Below are 20604 nucleotides of genomic sequence, written 5' to 3' on the forward strand. Positions count from 1 at the left end.
TGTAAGTTTCCCATTTGACTACAATAAAATTTTACAACTACTTTGCGGATAATAATTGACTTACCCTTGTATGTAAATACCTTGTAGTACGATGCTCTATATTGTAATATATTGGCTTAACATTTTGAGATATTAGGTTCGGTTGACCTGTCCCATGTTAGAGTTACACACCTTGTACATAATATAATCAAGTGGGATCAAATAAAAATCAGTCTCTCAATCAATTACATGTGCAAATTATTAATCTGTACTAATTAGAGAGCACTATGGTGGGCACTTGTAATTCCTGCTGCCCCAACTGCAGCTTCCAGTATCTGTGTAGAAGCGCCGAAATGTTTCTGAAAGTGTGTGTGTTGCTGCCATAGCTTGAAAAACACTGGTTATATGTCTCAGCAGAGAATTGTGAACCAAGTTGGGACACTTATCTCCTGACTTGTTTGCCACCTGGGCGATACAGTAGGTTGCTACTATTGGCCAGTTGAGTTGACTGTCCTATGAGATTTGGAGGGGAAGGGGGTTATGTTCAAGTTTTTGTTGCATATGGAATTTGTTTTTCCGTTCTATCGAGTGTTAATCGATCTTGACTTTCTGTCAAGTCAAAAACATTATTTTTCATTTACATTAATAATAGAGACACTGATAAAAACGAAAATAAATATGAATGACTAGTATAGGTTAATTTTGAATTATTTCAATATTGAGTTATTATGAAGCTATGTACATTTTTAACAAAATGGACTCTGGTGTTGTTACGATTATCTTTGAGTGGGACAGCTATACAGTTAAGAAGATCTTTGATGTTCCACATGGTTCTTCCTTTAGAGCAGGAGAGGTATATTTCCGGTTGGCGAAGTGGTAAGGGTGCATATATTTTTCAGATGTGTGAAATAATAGTTGGGGATATGTAATGTTGTTAAATACCGTATGAATCTGTACCACATAGTTTATAGTTACGTCCGTAATTAGCAATTTCTATCGTGGGATAGTAATTATTATGATGGTCGTCGATTTAAAGTTTGTGTAACGTTGGTTTATAAAGTGTGTGTGATGTTTTGATTAATTTTCTGTTTAGGATTTGTTGACTCCGTAAAATGGCTGATGTAGAGAAGCCAGCAAAGACGAAGAGTGCGGAGAAACTAAAGGATAAGAAAGTTAAGCCTGCTAAGGAGAAAGTGGAGGTAGAGAAACCTAAACTGAAGAAGCGACCAAAGAAACGCCATGGTCGACTGTACGCTAAAGCGATATTCACAGGCTACAAGCGTGGTTTACGGAATCAGCACGAGAACACCGCCCTTTTGAAAATCGAAGGTTGCAGTCAAAAAGCAGACAGCTGGTTCTACGTTGGTAAACGCTGTGTTTATGTTTATAAGGTGAGTGAAAACGGCTGTAATGCTGTATCAAGAAACTTCATTTAACGAAACCATTCTTGCCCAGAAGTTCTTCCTATTTCTAAGTAAGTAATTGTATTAAATACGGGTGGGAGGACATCCGCCGGATAGCACTTAGGTTAAAAATCGCTTAGTTGTGTGATAGAAATGGTTTTGGAAGATAAATTTGCAGGTAGGGGCTGACATCTGTTTAGGAAATTGTTTCGTGGACAGGGAGTTTTTTTACGTAAGCTTTCCGAACTTTGGCAAATTGTCAATTATAGCATTGTGTGTTTCTATTTACAGTTCACTTAGATGAAGCTGGTACTGTTAATGTAAACCCCTCATGTTATGTGAATATGATGTTCTCAATTAATAAGAAGTTGTTGGCAACTAGCAGGCCTGATCAATTAGGGACAGCTGTGTTCCAATAATGAAGATTCTTGCTGCGAATGACTTTTCTTCATTGCTGTCTGAAGACATGGTAGACTGATCATCTTATTTCATTGTCCATAACTGCTGTAAGTGTCAGCTTCAGAATCACAGAAGTCATTTACACAGTTGAGTTATAACAGTGCTTCTTGCATAGCATCTTTAGTCAGTAAAATGTCATCCCTACATCCTATTTTCATATAAATGTACTTCACACTCGACTAAAGAACAGTTACCAGTGTACTCAAGGGTCACAGTGGCCAGTCAAAAAATTGTCAAACTAATTAAACAGTGTATCCCTAACATATGTCCTGTGCTAGATCTTACTCAATGCTGAATTTACATTGGTGGCAGTAGTCAGTGTATGTGCAGTGGTACGTGCACACTACCCAACTCCAAACACTCATCGAGTTGGGTTGGGAGGAAAGTTTCATCTTGTCTGTGATAATTTAATTATTAAGTACACCTAATTTTGTCTCATCTTAATTTTATATACATTTACTTGTAGGAAAGGAATTCTCTAAATTTAAAGTTCTTTAAAGCCAACTGACAACATTCATTATATAGTGTTAATGAAATTTACTTCTGTTGCTGTAATGTCTGTGGTTGTGTGGTTTCTGTATTGTTGTAAGAAATAAAACAAAAACTTTAGTGGGGCTAAGTAAGGATATTCATTGATGAATTGCATTAATTAAACTTTAACAGCATATGTAGGCATACCTATGACATTTTTTCCTATCCTCAGAAAAACATTTTCATTATAGATAGCTGCTCATCTCAGAGTTTTCATTTGTTTATTCACATTTAGTTAGAAGATGTATTTTTGTAAAATGGTTCTTTAGATGTCTAATTGAGTATTTGATATTTCTGTGCTATTGCAAAAGTTTGTGTATATTGTGACTACGCACTTCCCAGTGTCAATTTTTACACACAGAGAGAGGAAGTATCATATGGTATTGTTGGGCAGTAACTCTGTAATTTATTGAGGTTATAATGATTGCTGTGCAAGTGATGCAGGTTCAATTCCCGGTACTATTACGGGTATTTCCTTGGGGCCAGGCCATATTTAAATTTCATGGATTCTGACTGCCATAAATGTTCAGAATTGTTTTGCACAGAAAAGTTGGAGATGGCAGCTTTGTTTAGAGATCAAGCTATTGTTTGCAGATTAACATAATCAGGAAGACTTATATGTATGCAAGGATGGTAGCAATAAAATAAGCAAAAACCACGACTGACAAGTTATGAACAGTGGGTGACACACAGATATGTTTAATAGATCAGAAAATTCAATAGGCCTACCTGGAACAGGGTAGACTGGCATCCAAGTGCAATAGAGGAAAGGCAACACTTAACATTGTGACTAGCTACAACCGCTGCAAATTGTGTGCAGCATAATATTACATAATCACAATTAACATGCTGTAAAGTTTGCTCTGTATTGTCACAATGGCCTCACTAATCGTTTTGTTGCTGTGAATGTAAACATGTCTTGCTACACTGTTTCCCAGCTGTTGTGGACATGAGTGCATGCATCACTTGGATTTTCCTTCAGTGCTTATGGGTGTTTGAATGCAAAGTTTATGCAATGCGTTTCTGCCTCTGCAATATCCTGAGTTTCATGTGGTGTTATACTTACATTTGATGTAACGCAGTAACTGTGGCAGTCCTTTACTGTGCGAAGATGTCAAACTGATGCACAGATATGTGCTAAAATAAAATTTTTTCGCTTGTTTTCCGAAAATTAAATAATTGACATATTGACCAGAATACCATCTGTCAGAACAGGCACAAGCATTTGGCAAGCTGCACAGCCATAATAAAAGCCACCTCAGTGTGGAAAGTAAAGAGAACTCACTACTGTAACAGCAAAAGGGTTAATGGATGTGCCGCAGAGATAGGGCCCTACCATATCTGAAGTTAAGGTACCAGGTGCAGTTGCCACATGAAACAATGGTACAGGCAATTTGACAATGATTAATGGATGGGGGTGGTTAATTTTATTCTAATATCTACTATGGTTGCTGTGGGTCGACAGAAGCGTCCGATCCCACACGTCGTCTTTGACCTGAGACGTAAGGGTGTTGTTGTGTGTAACGTCATGACGGTGCGGAGTTTGGTTTGTGAGTGTGGCGTGTTTGTAGATGTCGTCGTGTTGTGGTTTGTTGTGCTCTCTGGTGGTATGTTCAGGGTTTTCGTTTGTGTGGTGTAATGGGCTCAGTTTGCTTTTGCTCATTATCCAGAATTGTTAGTGTCGGCTGTTTGTGGTGGAATTCATTTCAGTGAGTTAACGATTTTGTGTGAAGGTAAATTTAGTGTTGTTCGCTGTACATCGTGTGGTAATTTTAGTAAAAATTAATCTGTTGTTGTTTATGTTCAGGAATGGATATGACGGATAAAATTAAGTGTGCAGGTCAAGGGAAGTGTTCGATCCCAATGTGTGGCTGTTGATGTTGGTATCGAGATGTTTTTGAGCTATATAGGCAAAGGGAAGTGTTTGATCCTAATTTATGGGATCGGGAGCTGCTGTTGAGCTATATAGGTCAAGGGAAGTGTCAGATTCCATATGATACTGTGTTTAGTGGTATTTGTGGAGTTTTGTGATGTCAGCTTTTTTCGTGGTTTTGTATGGGGGTGGGTGTCTAATTTTGTTTATATTTAGTTTTCCCCCACCCAATACACCCCATTTCCCGCACTTGTCCCATTAGTGTCATTAGGCTTTTTGTGGAAAGTGTGTGTGTTTGTTTTTCGATGTCTTTTCGTCCTCATAATGTGTACGTACCGACTTCGTATGCGCCATATTGGAATCGTGGTTTATGGTCATTTCCACCATATTTGTGACGTCATGGGTCAAAGCAGACGGGCGGGATCGGATGCTTCCGTATTTCCGTTGCTGCAATGTAAACAACTAAGTGTTGAATCACTTCATTCTGTCTGAAATGAAACTTCAGATCTTTTGCATATTTTAGTGAGTTAAATGTGGAAATGTTCTTGCACAGTGTCTTTGCATGAATTTGTTAGATTTTTGAGTCGTTTTAAAAATATATTTGTGTATGTTAAAAAATTGTTCCTGTAGGATAGTAACTACAAAATAAACAGCTTTAAAGCTGAACTGTGCTTACTTGTTTTAACAAGGATAGTTTTGTTTTTAAGGCAAAGAACAAGACGCCAGTGCCTGGTAGATCAACAAAGAAGACGAAAGTTAGGGCTGTGTGGGGCAAAGTGACGAGGCCACATGGATGTTCTGGAGCAGTGAGAGCAAAGTTCAAAACAAATCTTCCTTCGAAGGCAATGGGTCATCGCATAAGAATTGTGAGTTATTTGCTATTTCATTGTAATTTAATGTATATATTTATGAGTTTACTGGTAACTAGTACACTGTTGTCTGATTTAATAATTGGCATTCCTCATAATATTGTTTGTTTGTTCATCTGATTGTGTGGAAGACCATAGTTCATATTTATTTACATATAGAAATTGGAAACAAGGAATTATATTAAGCTTTAAGGGTTGATATGTTCATAGGGCTAGAATTTGCATTAGGCTTATCTTTAGGGAGTACATCAGTCAAATGCTGTTCACTTCGCATCATGCATTCAGTAAGTTATTGATGTCTCACAGGTAGACAAAGTATCTCTGTTTGACAATTTTCAAGTTGATGAAATTTTGTGAGTAAAATCCAAGAAAATCGTCATCTGAACCTTGGTATTTCTCTTCCTTTCCTTAGTCATTGTTGTCCTCTTTATGTATACAGGGTGTTACAAAAACGTATGGCCAAACCTTCAGGAAACAGTCCTCACACACAAATAAACAAAAGATGTTATGTGGACATGTGTCCGGAAACGCTTAATTTCCATGTTAGAGCTCATTTTAGTTTCGTCAGTATGTACTGTACTACGCTCAATGGAGCACATTATCATGATTTCATACGGGATACTCTACCTGTGCTGCTAGAACATGTAAGTTTACAAGTAAGACACATGTGGTTCATGCACAATGGAGCTCCTGCACATTTCAGTCGAAGTGTTCGTACGCTTCTCAACAACAGATTCAGTGACCGATGGATTGGTAGAGGCGGACCAGTTCCATGGCCTCCACACTCTCCTCACCTCAACCCTCCTGACTTTCGTTTATGGGGGCATTTGATAGCTCTTGTCTACCCAACCCCGGTACCAAATGTAGAGACTCTTCGTGCTCGTATTGTGGACGACTGTGATACAATACGCCATTCTCCAGGGCTGCATCAGCGCGTCAGGGATTCCATGCGACGGAGGGAGGATGCATGTATTCTCGCTAACGGAGGACATTTTGAACATTTCCTGTAACAAAGTGTTTGAAGTCACGCTGGTACGTTCTGTTGCTGTGTGTTTCCATTCCATGATTAATGTGGTTTGAAGAGAAGTAATAAAATGAGCTCTAACATAGAAAGTAAGCGTTTCCATACACATGTCCACATAACATATTTTCTTTCTTTGTGTGTGAGGAATGTTTCCTGAAAGTTTGGCCGTACCTTTTTGTAACACTCTGCATAAGATAGTGTTACATGTGATGCACCTCTTGAGAGGATTAACAGTGTCTTCTCTGCCTCTAGACCACAACTGTTTAATCCATTGACACACTTGTTTGATTGTAGGTTGTTGTAAAGCTCCCTTTGGTGTGAATTTGTTTGGTTCGTCAGTCGTCCGTTTGTTCCATTCTTCTCTCATACGCATTTTAAATGGTTTATTTATTAAACAAGAGGATGTAGTTGTGAAGTGAGTCCTCCCGGAATAATAGCAAACTATGTATTTCCCTGTCTGTTTCTTTCACAGAATTTTTCAGATGAGCAAACTGATCTAGCACAAGAACAGAAATCTTCTTCAATAAAGCACTTTCCCTTGTCTCATTAATCCATAATTTAATTCCAGCCTCATCCATCCAACCCTTGTCATGTATGTGAACACCTGGTGGTATTTCAGGTGGTTTTCTGATTGTTGTGCACTTGATGATTGTTCTATTAAGTTTAAACTAACTCCACCCATAAGTTCCACTGTAACACTAGCTTAATAGTGCGTATTTGAATCATTTTTGTATTAATTTCCTTGTATTAATTCCCATGCCAATTTGGGGGTGTCATTGAATCCATTTTAATATGTCATCTAGTTTTGGTCAGCTTGCATTCAGTCCTCTATTTGCACATTTAGTCTTTTTTCAGTTCTTTGCTAGTCTGCCAAACGCAAATGTTTTGTTCTGTTGGTGGAGGGCTGAAATGCTGCTCTGTTTTCATGTTCTTTTGCACATGTTGTTACTTTCAATTCATAGCCACCGAGCGAGGTGGCGCTGTGGTTAGCACACTGGACTCGCATTCGGGAGGATGACAGTTCAATCCCGTCTCCAGCCATCCTGATTTAGGCTTTCCGTGATTTCCCTAAATCGTTTCAGGCAAATGCCGGGATGGTTCCTTTGAAAGGGCATGGCCGATTTCCTTCCCTAACCCTAGCTTGTGCTCAGTCTCTAATGACCTCGTTGTTGACGGGACGTTAAAAAAACCACTAACCTAACCTATTCATAGCCCATATAATATGAATACCTTTTTTGTGCTAATTTAGATTATAAGAGGTGCCTGAATTTTGGAGGCAATTTGTCGAAGAAAAAAGTGTTTCTTATAGTCCGTAAAATCGGTAATGTGTATGTTATGAAATGAATCAAGAAATGCTTGGTAATTATTTTGTGGTTGATATGGCACTGATTGTCACAAGCATCTGTAACTTAATTGTGGTCAGACATCTTAATCCAGGGAAAGAAATGTCACTGGGCACAGAGCTTAGATCTGGATTTTTTCACAAAGATTTCAGACTTTCCGTATTGTAACATCTGCTGACCTTGAAATTTCAGTTTGTTTGCAATACCTGCTGTAATCCATTTCGGAAAAACAAATGTGAAGTTAGAAAGGATTTACAGACAATTGATATTTTTGATGTTGACACTTTGAAGCTTGATTATACTCAGTTTAAAATCACTTTATGATTTACGTTTTAGCAAGTAGAGGGCCAGCTGTCACCCAATCGTAGCTTGTTTTGAGTGTCACATGCTCGCTGTGTTGCCTGTTTCATGGGAACTGCAGTACTTGAGGTGTGGGTAGATCCATGGTGGTGACACTGGCTTACAGTCCTTCCCCCCCCTCCCGCCATCTGCCTGTTATTACAATTTGTTAATCATTTTAATTAGAGCATAATAGTTTTGAAGCCTAGCCAGAAGTCATGTCCCAAATGCATGTAAGAATTTTCTCATAAGCAACTATGTTGCCTTAGGGTGAGCAAGAATTTCACTTCTGATTGCATATAAGCAGTTTATGCTCGTTACTCAGTAGAATACGTCACAAGCCTCTCTTAGAGGTTCAGCTGGTAAGATTAAACAAATTAGCAAAAGGGTTCAATGGGTGACATAAAGTGGGAAGTTCAGCAAGCAGAAAGTTCCATCATCAAGGCTATAGCAGTAGCTGTTGGTGTGAACTCCACTGATGTTGTGGAAACTCGAATTGTGAAGTAATGCTAGAAATATATATCCTTAGAAGTTTTAATTACTGAACAAAAAATAACAGTGCATCATTGAACTCATTCCAGCAAAGTTCAAATTTTGACCCCAGCTCATAGCAGCGGGAGTATAGAGCAAACTGCAAAAGAATTTGGTGCTTCTGTGGTAGTGGTTGAAGCAGGAAAGGAAACTAAAGATGGAGGCTGGCATCTGGGCATTCCCTGCGAAACAAAAGGGGGATGAAGGCTTGATAAGATCAAACGTAAAGTCCTCAGGTTCTTTGAAGTTGTTTAACCTATTTTAAGTATTGTGGCAGTGAACTGAGCATTCAAAATTTTGTGAACTTGCGTCAGAGTTGTGTGTTGTCCTGCTGGTACTCTCAGTTTTTGTGTTCTGTAATGCATCCAAATGCCATTCATGTTGGCTGCAATACCCATGAAAGATGACTAGAAGGAACTAATCAAGAAACTGTGTGCTGTTTGGTATCAGAAGACTGCAATGCTGTGAAGTGTCCTGGGAAACCTGAAGTGGAAGAGTATTTGGTGGATATTCTCAAAGATATGTCGTGCAATTACAGAAGTGTTTATAGAGGAACTGGTTCTAATAAGTCATGGTATGACAAGACGCCATTTCCTGCAAGAAAATCTTGAAGTTTGGCGGCATCATTTTTCAGAGAACTAAGTCATTAGATGCTGGGTAAGGTTTTCATTAGGGGGGGGCAGCAAAGCAACATAACACTCCTGTGTGGTTTGCTTTGATAGTAAAGAACTACAGAACACCAGCATCTGTATTATTAGTGACTGCCTTTGCCATGATACAATTTGTTCATGCTTTCATAATGAGGCTGATTAAATATTCGAGGATAACAGTAGGAGAAACAGAGCTCATTTGCTAATTTAAAGATGAATCTTCTCCCCAAGACTTTATCCCTCAGGGGCTCTCGGGTTTTTCTTTAGTTTGTGCTTGGCACCCATGGGGCCCTGAGCTGTTGTGGCCCATTCTTCCCTCCTGGGGTGTATTTCTTTCCTTGTGCCCCTTTCTCCCTCCCTCCCTCCCCTATTGCCCCCTCCTTCCCCTCTCTTGGTGTTCTTACTTACGTTGACATGGCTATCCACCAGGTTCCCTGTATTCCTTGCAGTTTTGTTCCTTGTGCATTTTCTCTTCCATCTTCCCTTTTTTGCATTTTTGGTCCCTCTTAGAGTTTTGACCTCCACTTCTAAGTATTCTGTCTGTAGTGTGAGGAATTTGGGGAGGAATTCCCTCTTTAGTGTCGACAGTGTGGGTTCCTCTCCCCTTGTTCTTCCCCGCTTTCTCCCCCATTGTAGTCCCCCTTTGCCCTTCTGTCACCAGCACATGTAGTTTTTCTATGTGGTGGAGCTGTCATGTACCCATCTGACTGATGCCCCTGACAACACAGGGATCGCAATTCTGATACCTGAGCTTTTGCCTGCCCATGTATGCCTAGGATTGGTTGCATGTCATTCTGGAGCATGAGAGCTCTCAGCAACAGCTGCCGTGCCAGACGGCCCTTGCTGTGGCTGGGTGATGCCATGGTGCGAACCTCAGATCAGAGTGGGTGGCATGGGGGCAGATGCTGTGTATATGAAATGTATTAAGCTTCAAAAATCTGGCCATTTCTTTGAGTTGTAACAGATCATTGAATTATGCTTCTTATGCCCCTGGCACCTTCCCTGCCCTGATGAGGGGGACCAGACATGCCAGCTTGGGTTGAAACTCTTTGTTCGCTACCCGGTCTGCTAGGATGGATGGTACACTTTCACTGCCACAAAGCCATTACTTTCTGTGGAAAATGTCAAAGAAAAGTTTGAAGTGGAGTCTCAGTAAAATGTTGTCAAGTTCCCTGTTTATCAGATATTCTTCTGGCATCCAATCTGCAGCTCTTCGTACTTCTGATCCTCTTCGCGTTGTTGCAGTGTCAGTTACACTTCACCATTCTTTGAATATGGTCTGGGGTGTCATTTTTCATACAAACCTCATCCTTCAAACTGATGAGCTTCAGGCCCATCTGGAATGATAGGGCATTCATTTTGTTCAGCATGTGCAAAAAGGACAATCGCACCGATACTGGCACTTTCATTCTGGCATTTGAGGGAGATACTCTACCAGAGAAGGTCAAGGTTTCATGTTACCGGTATGACGTGAAACTGTATGTCCCGCACCCATGAAGTGCTTTCGGTGGTTGCATTTTGGGAACATGTCTTCCCAATGTTCGACAGCCCCTCTATGTTGTGACTGTGAATACCCACTTCATTAGGGGGCCCCTGTGTTCTTCCACTGTCAACTGCGTGTGTTAATTTTTACGACTGTCACTCTTCACACTCGCCGGATTGCCCAGCCTGTAAGAAAGAAAAGAAGACATAAAAGTTCCTGGTTCGTTTCTTACACTGAGACTCGACAGAAATTTGACAGGCTTCTACTGTTTCCTCTGTTACTCCCTTTCTCCCTCCTCCCTCTTTCTTACCCCAACCCCATACCTCCCCTGTGGTACCCACACCTTCCCTGCTGGGTGTCGCTCCACCCCCACCCACCTCCACCCCTTCTTTGGTACCTGCTGGTGATGGTGCTACCTCTTGGGGCAGACCCTCTATGTGCGGGATTATCCCGGCATCTCTCTGGCCAGAGGCCTGCTCCCAACATCTTGGCCGTGGGACACAGTCTGTGCGCCTCAAGGTCGCCTACTGTCTTTAAATTCCGGATCTTGTAGGAGCCTGCTCGCCGCCTGTGTCCTATTTTCAACCTTTGAAAGAGATTAGGCCCTCCCAACCCATCAACTCAGTACCGACTTCCACTTTGCGACCTGAGTCTGACCTCTTATTCATGGGTTTCACGCTGTTCTCATTGGCTACAGATGATCAGGCAGTGTGATTGGCTCCAGCCTATTTGCCTGCCATTTGGATATCTACCCAGTGCTTATTCAGTGGAGTTGGAATGGATACTGTTGTCAACTTCCCAGAACTACAGTTCCGTATTGCCTTTTACTTACAAGGGAACCTCCCCATCGCATCCCCCTCAGATTTAGTTATAAGTCGGCACAGTGGATAGGCCTTGAAAAACTGAACACAGATCAATCGAGAAAACAGGAAGAAGTTGTGGAACTATAAAAAAATAAGCAAAATATACAAACTGAGTAGTCCACGCAAACATATGCAACATCAAGGACGATGGGAGTTCGGGAGCGCCGTGGTCCTGTGGTTAGCGTGAGCAGCTGCTGAACAAGAGGTCCTTGGTTCAAATCTCCCCTCGAGCGAAAAACTTTTCTTTATTTTCGCAAAGTTATGATCTGTCCATTCGTTCATTGACGTCTCTGTTCACTGTAATAAGTTTAGTGTCTGTGTTTTGCGACCGCACGGCAAAATCGTGCGATTAGTAGACGAAAGGACGTGCCTCTCCAATGGGAAACGAAAACATTTGACCGCAAGGTCGTAGGTCAACCGATTCCTCCACAGGAAAACGCATCTGATATATTTTATGACACTGGTGACGGCATGTGCGTCACATGACAGGAATATGTTGTCGACCCACCTAACTTGTACACTTGGCGAATGGGTAAAAAGATTCTTCTACCTTGCCCGATTTAGGTTTTCTTGTGGATGTGATAACCACTCCCAAAAAAGTGATGAAAACATAAGAGTAATTGTATTAAATACGGGTGGGAGGACATCCGCCGGATAGCACTTAGGTTAAAAATCGCTTAGTTGTGTGATAGAAATGGTTTTGGAATATAAATTTGCAGGTAGGGGCTGACATCTGTTTAGGAAATTGTTTTGTGGACAGGGAGTTTTTTTACGTAAGCTTTCCGAACTTTGCCAAATTGTCAATTATAGCATTGTGTGTTTCTATTTACAGTTCACTTAGATGAAGCTGGCACTGTTGATGTAAACCCGCATGTTATGTGAATATGATGTTCTCAATTAATAAGAAGTTGTTGGCAGCTAGCAGGCCTGATCAGTTAGGGACAGCTGTGTTCCAATAATGAAGATTCTTGCTGCGAATGACTTTTCTTCATTTCTGTCTGAAGACATGGTAGACTGATCATCTTATTTCATTGTCCATAACTGCTGTAAGTGTCAGCTTCAGAATCACAGAAGACCTCTCGCCCCGCTGCTGCTCACGCTAACCACGGGACCACGGCGCTCATGAGTTCTGGCTATCCTTGATGTTGCCTATTTTGCGCATGGACTACTCACTTTGTACATTTTGCTTATTTTTTTAATAGTTCCACACAACTTCTTCCTGTTTTCTCGGTTGATCTGTGTTCATTTTTTCAAGGTCTATCCACTGTCGCAACTTATAACTAAATCTGAGGGGGGTGCGATGGGGAGGTTCCCTTGTTAGAAGCTTTTTGTTCTTCAGGAAACTCATTTTTCTGATGCTCACTTACTGACCCTTTGTCGATCCTGTGCTTTTGTCAAAACTGGGTTAGCTGTTGAGGGCTTCTGGTGGTGTCTGCACGTTGTTCTGTATGGATATTGTTAGTACATGCAACCCATTTTGTACCGCATTGGAAGCAGTTGCCATCCAGGTCCATTTGGACTTTGTGTTCATTGTTAGGAATCTCTTAGCAGGCCACCTACATCGGCTTCTTCGGCAACTGCACCCTCCATTTCTCCTGCTAGGATTTTAATGCCCGTCACCCTTTCTGGGGTGTGCTTTTTCATGTAGTCATGGGCACTTCACTGACCAATTTCTTGTGGACCACGACTGTACCTTCTTAATGATGGTTCCCCTACTCATTTTAGTGCCGCATATAGCACTTTCTCTGCCATTGATCTTTTGCTCTTTCCCCTCCCCTTCTTCCTTCCTTACACTGGCCACCACATGATCCCTTTGATAGCGTCAGCTTTATGTTGTTTCATTCCCTTCCTACCTCCTGATGACTAGGTTACTAGAGTGGGCCTTCTGTTGTGCTGATTGGCCTCTATATAACTCAGTTGTTCTGATGAAGTTGTCTGTGATGTGTCTGATAAGATAATCCCACTCTGCTGGCATTGCTGTTCCCTGTTTGACGGGCCCCATTTGCCATCGGACAGTTCGATGGTGGAGCACGGCCATTGGCACTGCTATCTGTGATCAGCATTGAACATGTACTCTGCCTTTCTTACTATCTGTAAATGTCTTTGCATCATAGCCTGTTACTTAATCAAAACAGCAAACGGATATGTTTGGAATGTTTTGTCTCTCTAGGTTCTTCTGTCCCTCCGTCACGGGAGTGAGCTACATTCCGCATCCTTTGAGGTTGTCAGCGAAAGTCTTCCATTCCGAGCCTTGGCCTTTGTATATAGATCCATCAGTTTTTGTGGAACACCTTGTGACCCATTTTGTGGCAGCTGTGGTGAGAGCCTTCCTCGTCTGGAAATAGTGGGCTGAAGTGCCCCACTTGTTAGGCGGAACCTACAGTGAAAGATTTACTGAATGGGAGTGTCTTCTGGCGCTCGATTCTTCCCATGATTCAGCTCCTGGTCATGAGTCAATCCATGACCAATTGCTTCAATACCTCAATCCCCCCATGACAATATCTTCTGCAGGTGTTCAACTGCATCTAGCTTTAAGGCATTTTCTCTTCTCAATAGAGAGGGAGTATTGTGGTTCCTGTCCTTAACATGGCAAGGCTCCGTCATCCCTTGATATTTACTGACCATTCAGTCTGACCAGCGTCCCCTGTTTACTATAATGGATGTCGACTTTCCAACTTCTTACCAGTGGGCAGGGTGTATATACTCTGGGAAAAACCTGGGAACTTTTTGATTTGGGGGAAAACAGGGGAAAAGCCTGGGATTTTTAAGATTCCAGGAATTTTTGTTAGGGTTTTCAGTGACATTAGGTTCGTCTGAGCAGTTGCCGGTGGGCTCGTGTGCATGTGCACTTGAATCACGTATCTAAATCTACACGATTACTCTGCTATTCACAATTAAGTGCCTGGCAGAGGGTTTAATGAACCACCTTCAAGCTGTCTCTCTACTGCCACTCTCAAACGGCACGCAAGAAAAACCAGCACTTCAATGAGCAATACCTTTTTCTGCTTCTGGCTACTTGAAAAATTTGTCCGGTGCACCAAAGCTTCCAGATTCGCACATGTGTGGGGCAGTTTGAATGGGAGTGAGGAAGGGGGTAGTCTGCACATGACCCATGTTTGTGTTTAGTGATTTCACTGTTTCTTCTTAGTTTACAAATGAAAAAAAAAAAGAATTTCTGTGGCCAGGAACTATGAAGCAAATGAAAATACATTCACATAATTACGGAAAGCTAAACTATGTTATTGTTTTCAGTTTTCTGATTTTATTTTATTTCCACATTTTTGGCAGTCGAAACATTAATCACCTTGAAGAACGATAGTTATTTTTGTCGGTTTGCTAAAGAAATTTTGCTTTTATTGATCTTTTCTGCAGAGGCTGTCAATTTATTTGAAATGAAGTGTTAGATTCCAAACTACTGGCACCTACAACTGTTCACTGAATTTAAAGTGCTCGTTTTCAACTTCCGGCATGTATGGCGTTCTGAAATAATAAAGAACCAAACATGTGATAACACAGTATTGGCACATTTTGGTATGGTTTACAAAATTCCAACATTCTTGGTGTATCTTCTGATGTCCTGTTTCTGTTAGGACATACTGTGAGACCTCTTAATGCTATATATGTGCGAACATGTGGCTTCCTATGTCATCGTAGCTGTGCATGCGCAGTAATGCTTGTTTTCTGGCGCTCTATGGCAACTATTATTTCTAGTAGGTTGTAGAAAAATATTGCGAATCTTGGTTTGAAACAAGTTACTTTCAACGTAATTTCCTTTTACGCAAAATGATTTGTTATTTGTGAAATGGGCCATGAATTTCTTAATCAGAGTCCATCTTGATCTGGAGTGCTACCTTGACATCCAGTGCCTGACCATGGACCCCTGTTCAGTGTCTTGGGCCTTTGTCTTAACAAGCTTACTTGGTTGCCCCATATCCATCGTCTGAAGGTTGGCTGTTTGTGTAAACTCAGTGTCCTTCTCTTTCTTGCCCATACCTATTGGGATGCAGATCATATGATCCTTCTCCGCCTGTACAGGGTATTACTTATCTCGTCTGGACTATGGTTGTCAAATTTATGGATCAGCTGCCTCTTTCACACTGCTCCTTTTGGACCCAGTTCACCATCGTGGTATCCGTTTAGCCAGTGGTGCTTTCTGCACTAACTGTGTTGATAGTATTCTGGTTGATGCTGGGATCCCTCCCCTTTAAATTTGAAAGTCTCTGCTCCTGGTTTCCTATGCCATTACTATCTACTCTTCCACTGCTTGCCCCTCCTGTTCTATTGTCTTTGTGGCTTAGAGCTGTGGTGTGGGCCACAGCTCTGCCTCACTTATATGTGCCATGACTTCCATCTCCTGATCTTGTCCTCTTCCCTGTATTCTCTCCCGACCACTTCCTATTGGTTAGTTCCTCGGTCCCAGATTCAGATGGATCTTTTCCGAGTTTCAAAAGCCTACATTGCTCCAGTGGTGTTCATGTTGCAGCATTCAATTAATGCATTTGAAGCAGATGAATAAATTCCAGTTGTTTCAACTGCAATGTTGGAATCAGGCCAGCATGTTGCTTGTACGTGTGACAGTGCCAGGCATGTGATAAATATGTGAAGTTTCTTCAGAAAAGATCCCTTAATCAGCTTCATGCATTCCATGCTTCTCCTTATGTTGCCAGTCTACTAAATATACTTGCTAATTCCAGACCAACACTTTTAAAATCATAAAAGCACTATCACAACATCAGGAAGGCAATAAATTTACTCTGTCTGAACAATACAGTATTGGGAAAGTATACAGTCTGAAGTGGAAAACAATCATTCCAGTTTTATAGTGTGCTAAAACTACGGACTTCTCATTTTCGATTGTTTAATTGCTGCTTTTTGGTTTAAGTTTATTGCAACGTAACTGTACTTCTATTTTATGAGAGAGCAGTTTTCACTGATTTTACTTTGTTTACAAATTGCCAAATTGTACTGTGTATGAAAAGTTCTAACTTTTAAGTCATGTACTTCATCCATAAGCAGGCATGGATCTGAAATTAAAATCTATATTATACTAAAATCAGAATATAGCATGGCTGTGTGTCCTACACCTATTCTCAGCTGAATCTGCGCATAAAATTGATTTGTGTCTGGTTTAAGATGGGTTTTCAAAGTCACACATTGAATTTTATATCTTTTTCAAGTAGCATGTTTATTCAAAAATCTAATCAGTAATATATTCTTACTCAGTACAAAAATTTGTAAGTATACAAAGGCAGGGGCGTGTACATTAAGTGTACGTTTATTGATGTGGAATGAGCCAAATTGCACTGCATTGTCACCTGGAATATTAGTGACTTTTTCCATTTGTCTTGAATTGAGATGGAGTCATCATAAATTACAGATGGTCTGTGATTAAATGAAAGGTGATTTATCATCATTACAGTTTAACTAAGCCCTTGTAAAAACTAAGGAACTTGAAGCAGAAACAGCACCAACACACTGGCTGGAACTTCAATTGTCCAACCTTTTGCGGATGGCATCATTGATGCCCAAAACAGTGAAATATTACACAGGCAGTGAGGGAAAATTGAATTTAATTTCATCTGGGGCAAAGAAACTAAATTCACAATTGATGTAAAAACAGCAACAAATGAGCTCAGGACTGGCTATAACAAAGTAATACATAAGTAAAAAAAATTCAAAATTGAGAAATAGTTTCCGTTTAACAAAAATGCGCTCCCTGTAAAATGTTATACTACAGTGATCAAACCAGAAGCACTATTTGAATCATACAGTTGCTCTTTAATACAGAATATTAGAAGGAAATCATTTAAAATCATGAGTAAAATTTTATGACCAGGAACAAAACATGAATGTGTCAATCACAACGTAATGTAGAAATTTACAGGGAAATCTTGAATATCGCCCAAACATCGCAGTTGAGATAGTGAATAGTGAATTCAAATAGTGGTGCACACAATGTACTGGGACAGGCAAACCAGTCAGATTCATACATTACCAAAAAATGGTACTAGACCTAAATGGTGCAAATACAAAGGCCTCAAGGAATTAGGATTGCAAAAGTTAACATGATAGAGATGCTCTCAGGAATGTGTCGGTCAGGAGGCTTGGAGGAAAATGTAGGAAACAGACCAGACATCGGCAGTGTTGTGGAAATGCACTCATTCATTGCACAGTAAAGAAGACGGAGCTAACAGGAAGGCCAGTTTATGGTGGTTTCATTTGGTGTTATAGATTTTCATGAGGCTGTCTGACACTTCCTGATTATCAGTGGAATCTTGGAATGTCCTGATTTTTGAGAGAGCTTATTAAAATCGAATTGTCTGTTTTGTGAAGATATTTTGTTTGCGATGTTGTAACATGTTGGATTTACAATGTCATAGAGTTTTTTCAAATCTTGGATGATAGTGATTTAATATTTGTAATTTTGAATTATCGGATCTTGTAATTTGTTCTGGTGTGTAGTGTGTAGGCCTCTGTGGATGCACTTGTATACAGCTGGTCTTTAACTTGTTAAACCTGTTGCATAACAGTCTTGTTTTCTGAGTTGGTTGTAACAGTGCTTACAATTGGTTAGTCTACTACTTTGGACATGAATACCTTATAACAGGTGAATGTAAAGTTTCAAACAATTGTATAACAGTAACGTCATATGTGTGTTTAGAGAAGTTTTCAATGCACCCATTTCTCTTCCATGGTTTGACAAATTAACATCAATTTTTTGTTTGTGCAGGTGGATTTTTATTCCTTGGCAGTGAAATTTTAAAATTTGTTGGTGTAAGGTTGCAGGTGCTTTTTGAGTGCTATGGTGTCATTAGTCAGTTCAGGGAAGCCTTTGGAACTTCGTGAAAAATCTAATACTAGCAACAGGTTCTGTTCCCCTGAGGGAAATATCACTTAAATTGTATTACCACTTGAGGATGGCTTGGTTCAAATTCCACTGTGTCAGTACTTAAGTTTCCTTGGATCACTTAAGTGCTTCAATGAATCCTTTTTGGTTGCAGGCTGGTTTTATTACATCTGTATGTTGTTTCATGACTAATAGTATGTCGCTAGTGTACCTTGCTGTGGACAGTTGCCTGTTACCAAGTGATGCTGTGTAACTCACTGTAAAATGGAAAGCTGTTGGAAATATTGTCTAATGTTTGTAATTATTTATTTTTGTTTTTCTTCTTTTGCAGATGCTGTATCCCTCACGGATTTGAATGTTTATATTTAATGTTGTGACTCAATAAAGACACTTTTGTGTAATTTGTGTCCCAAGAAATTTATTTATTTAGTTTGTGTGTGTGTGTGTGTGTGTGTGTGTGTGTGTGTGCGCGCGCGCGACAAATAAATCAATAAACTCATCCATTTTAACATGAAATGGTAAGAGGCTTTGAATTTGTCTCCCGGCCAATGACGCTAAATGCTCATCATCATAGTTTTTATTCCTTTACCATATTATTGCAAAAGCACAAGTTTTGACTCACTTTTAATTACCTCTATTAAAATTGATACTTCACGTATCAAGAGATATTTATTAAGAATACCTATACACCAATTTAATTGGTGAGTGTATATAAATGTCAGAAGTACACTAAAATGTTTCAGTTAATGATCTTTTTTCTAATGTGTTAGTTTGAAACGGTATTTTAGATTGACACAATCTGAGCCCATTACTGTTCATGTTCGGATCTTGGGACAAAACATTGTGGAAATCACAACGTCTTACTCATCATATGATTGCACGCATACCTTTCTGCTACACTGGTTCCTTGAAATATTCGACACTGTTGCCTTTTTCCTGCCTACCTATATTGGCAATAACCGCAACCACACTTATTTCTGAGTGGTGCAACAAGAACATTGGAGGTTATGTTATCTTTATGCTTCTGGTGCCATTTTAACATTAGAATTTTGCCAGCTTTTACAATTCTATGCAGGTAAGCTGTTTCTCAGCATAGTAAAAGATAATTTTTGTATTGTATACATGGGTGTACAGTTCTTACAAACAATATTTTGTGTCTTAATAAAGTTTTTAGATAAAATAATTAAATATTCTAAATCTAATTGTGGTAAGAAAAACTAAAAGGTTTTGGTGATGCTTCTGTAAAACAAGAGGACTGTGAAAAGGTTAGTGATCATGACCTGTTGGTGCAACAGGATTCTTGTTAGGGTGCAAGTAAGTGCATGCATAAATGTCTGCAAATTTCACTGCATGTGTTGACAAGACCTGAACTTGGAAGAAGCATTGCCTAGGAGCCACACCACAGCAAGAGGGTGGGCATCTGGAGGTTGAGATAAACAGTAGGTGTTCAACTAGTTTCTAGTGTCGGCTAGCTCCCCAAGTACCTCCTAAACAAGAGTCCTTCACGAGTTCTTTTTTAGGTTTTTGCAGTGCATGATGTGCTGTAGACATTTTCTTGCAGGGTCTATTGTTCAGATTCTTGTGCCACAAGACATTTGCTACCAAGTTTAAAATTTGAGTCAAGAATTGTGAAACTTAAAAAGTGAGAATAGTCATGACACGTGAGTTATGAACTTACTTAGTTGATTTTGTTCTGCTGATAGAGGACAAACATGTTGTGGCACTATACTTATCTATAGAGCTTGATTAGAAATACACAAGTCCTAAATTATCTCAGTAAAATGCCACATAAGCACAGTTTTTTCGTCACTCCATTCACACAATTCAGGAGTGATAGTGTGGTTTTGTTGCTGAAAATGTGTAGGGGTGGTAACAATTAAGATGACTATTGCCTAAGATGCTGTAAGTTGGTTCACGGCTTAAGATACTGCAGTATGACAGATTTCATAATTAATATTACCATGCTCTGCCAAACACTAGCAAAATTGGGTTAATGTTAATTGTGTCAGGTAAAGCACCACTTCAGCAGGGATTCATCCATCATTGGCTTGAGATGCTTGCGTTAATAGATATTGTAAAACCAGACTGTCTCACTTTGAGTTGTAGTTTCTTAAGCATTCTCATATAGTGTCCCAGGACACAAGATTGTCGAGTTTTTTAGCTGTATTGAGGTATATAAAATGCCTGGCATTTAGGACCATTTGTGTTGGATGTTTGATGTACAAAGGTGGTGCTTTTTTTGATTGGCTTATGAAAGAGATGAGTCTTGAATAAGAGTGAGAACAGTAATTGTCTATTTAAGAGGTAATTCAAGACAGGCAAAACAAAGCCAATGATCTTAGTGATTTAATAAGAGCCGTATGTTTGTACATTTCCAGAAAAAAAGGCCACACTGTGATTATAGTCTTAA

The 20604-nt window shown here is 40.0% G+C and overlaps 1 protein-coding gene across 1 annotated transcript; it reads left to right on the forward strand.

Moving 5' to 3' along the window:
• Nucleotides 1-765: 765 nt before the first annotated feature.
• Nucleotides 766-18595, forward strand: LOC126457635 (60S ribosomal protein L35a). Its single transcript, XM_050094106.1, has 4 exons — nt 766-855; nt 1073-1370; nt 4953-5111; nt 18526-18595. Exons 2-4 carry the CDS (start codon nt 1092-1094, stop codon nt 18547-18549), a joined length of 462 nt encoding a protein of 153 aa, XP_049950063.1. The 5' UTR covers nt 766-855; nt 1073-1091; the 3' UTR covers nt 18550-18595.
• The last annotated feature ends 2009 nt before the right edge of the window (nt 18596-20604 follow it).

This window comes from Schistocerca serialis, chromosome 2 (assembly GCF_023864345.2).
Source record: "Schistocerca serialis cubense isolate TAMUIC-IGC-003099 chromosome 2, iqSchSeri2.2, whole genome shotgun sequence".
NCBI classification, from domain to species: domain Eukaryota; kingdom Metazoa; phylum Arthropoda; class Insecta; order Orthoptera; family Acrididae; genus Schistocerca; species Schistocerca serialis.

What these genes read in the sequence shown, in the direction of transcription:
- LOC126457635 (XM_050094106.1), top strand. Translation starts at nt 1,092, where the DNA reads ATGGCTGATGTAGAGAAGCCAGCAAAGACGAAGAGTGCGGAGAAACTA. An exon ending in GCTGTGTTTATGTTTATAAG is followed by an intron (nt 1,371 to 4,952) that starts GTGAGTGAAAAC and finishes TTTGTTTTTAAG; the next exon opens with GCAAAGAACAAGACGCCAGT. An exon ending in TGGGTCATCGCATAAGAATT is followed by an intron (nt 5,112 to 18,525) that starts GTGAGTTATTTG and finishes CTTCTTTTGCAG; the next exon opens with ATGCTGTATCCCTCACGGAT.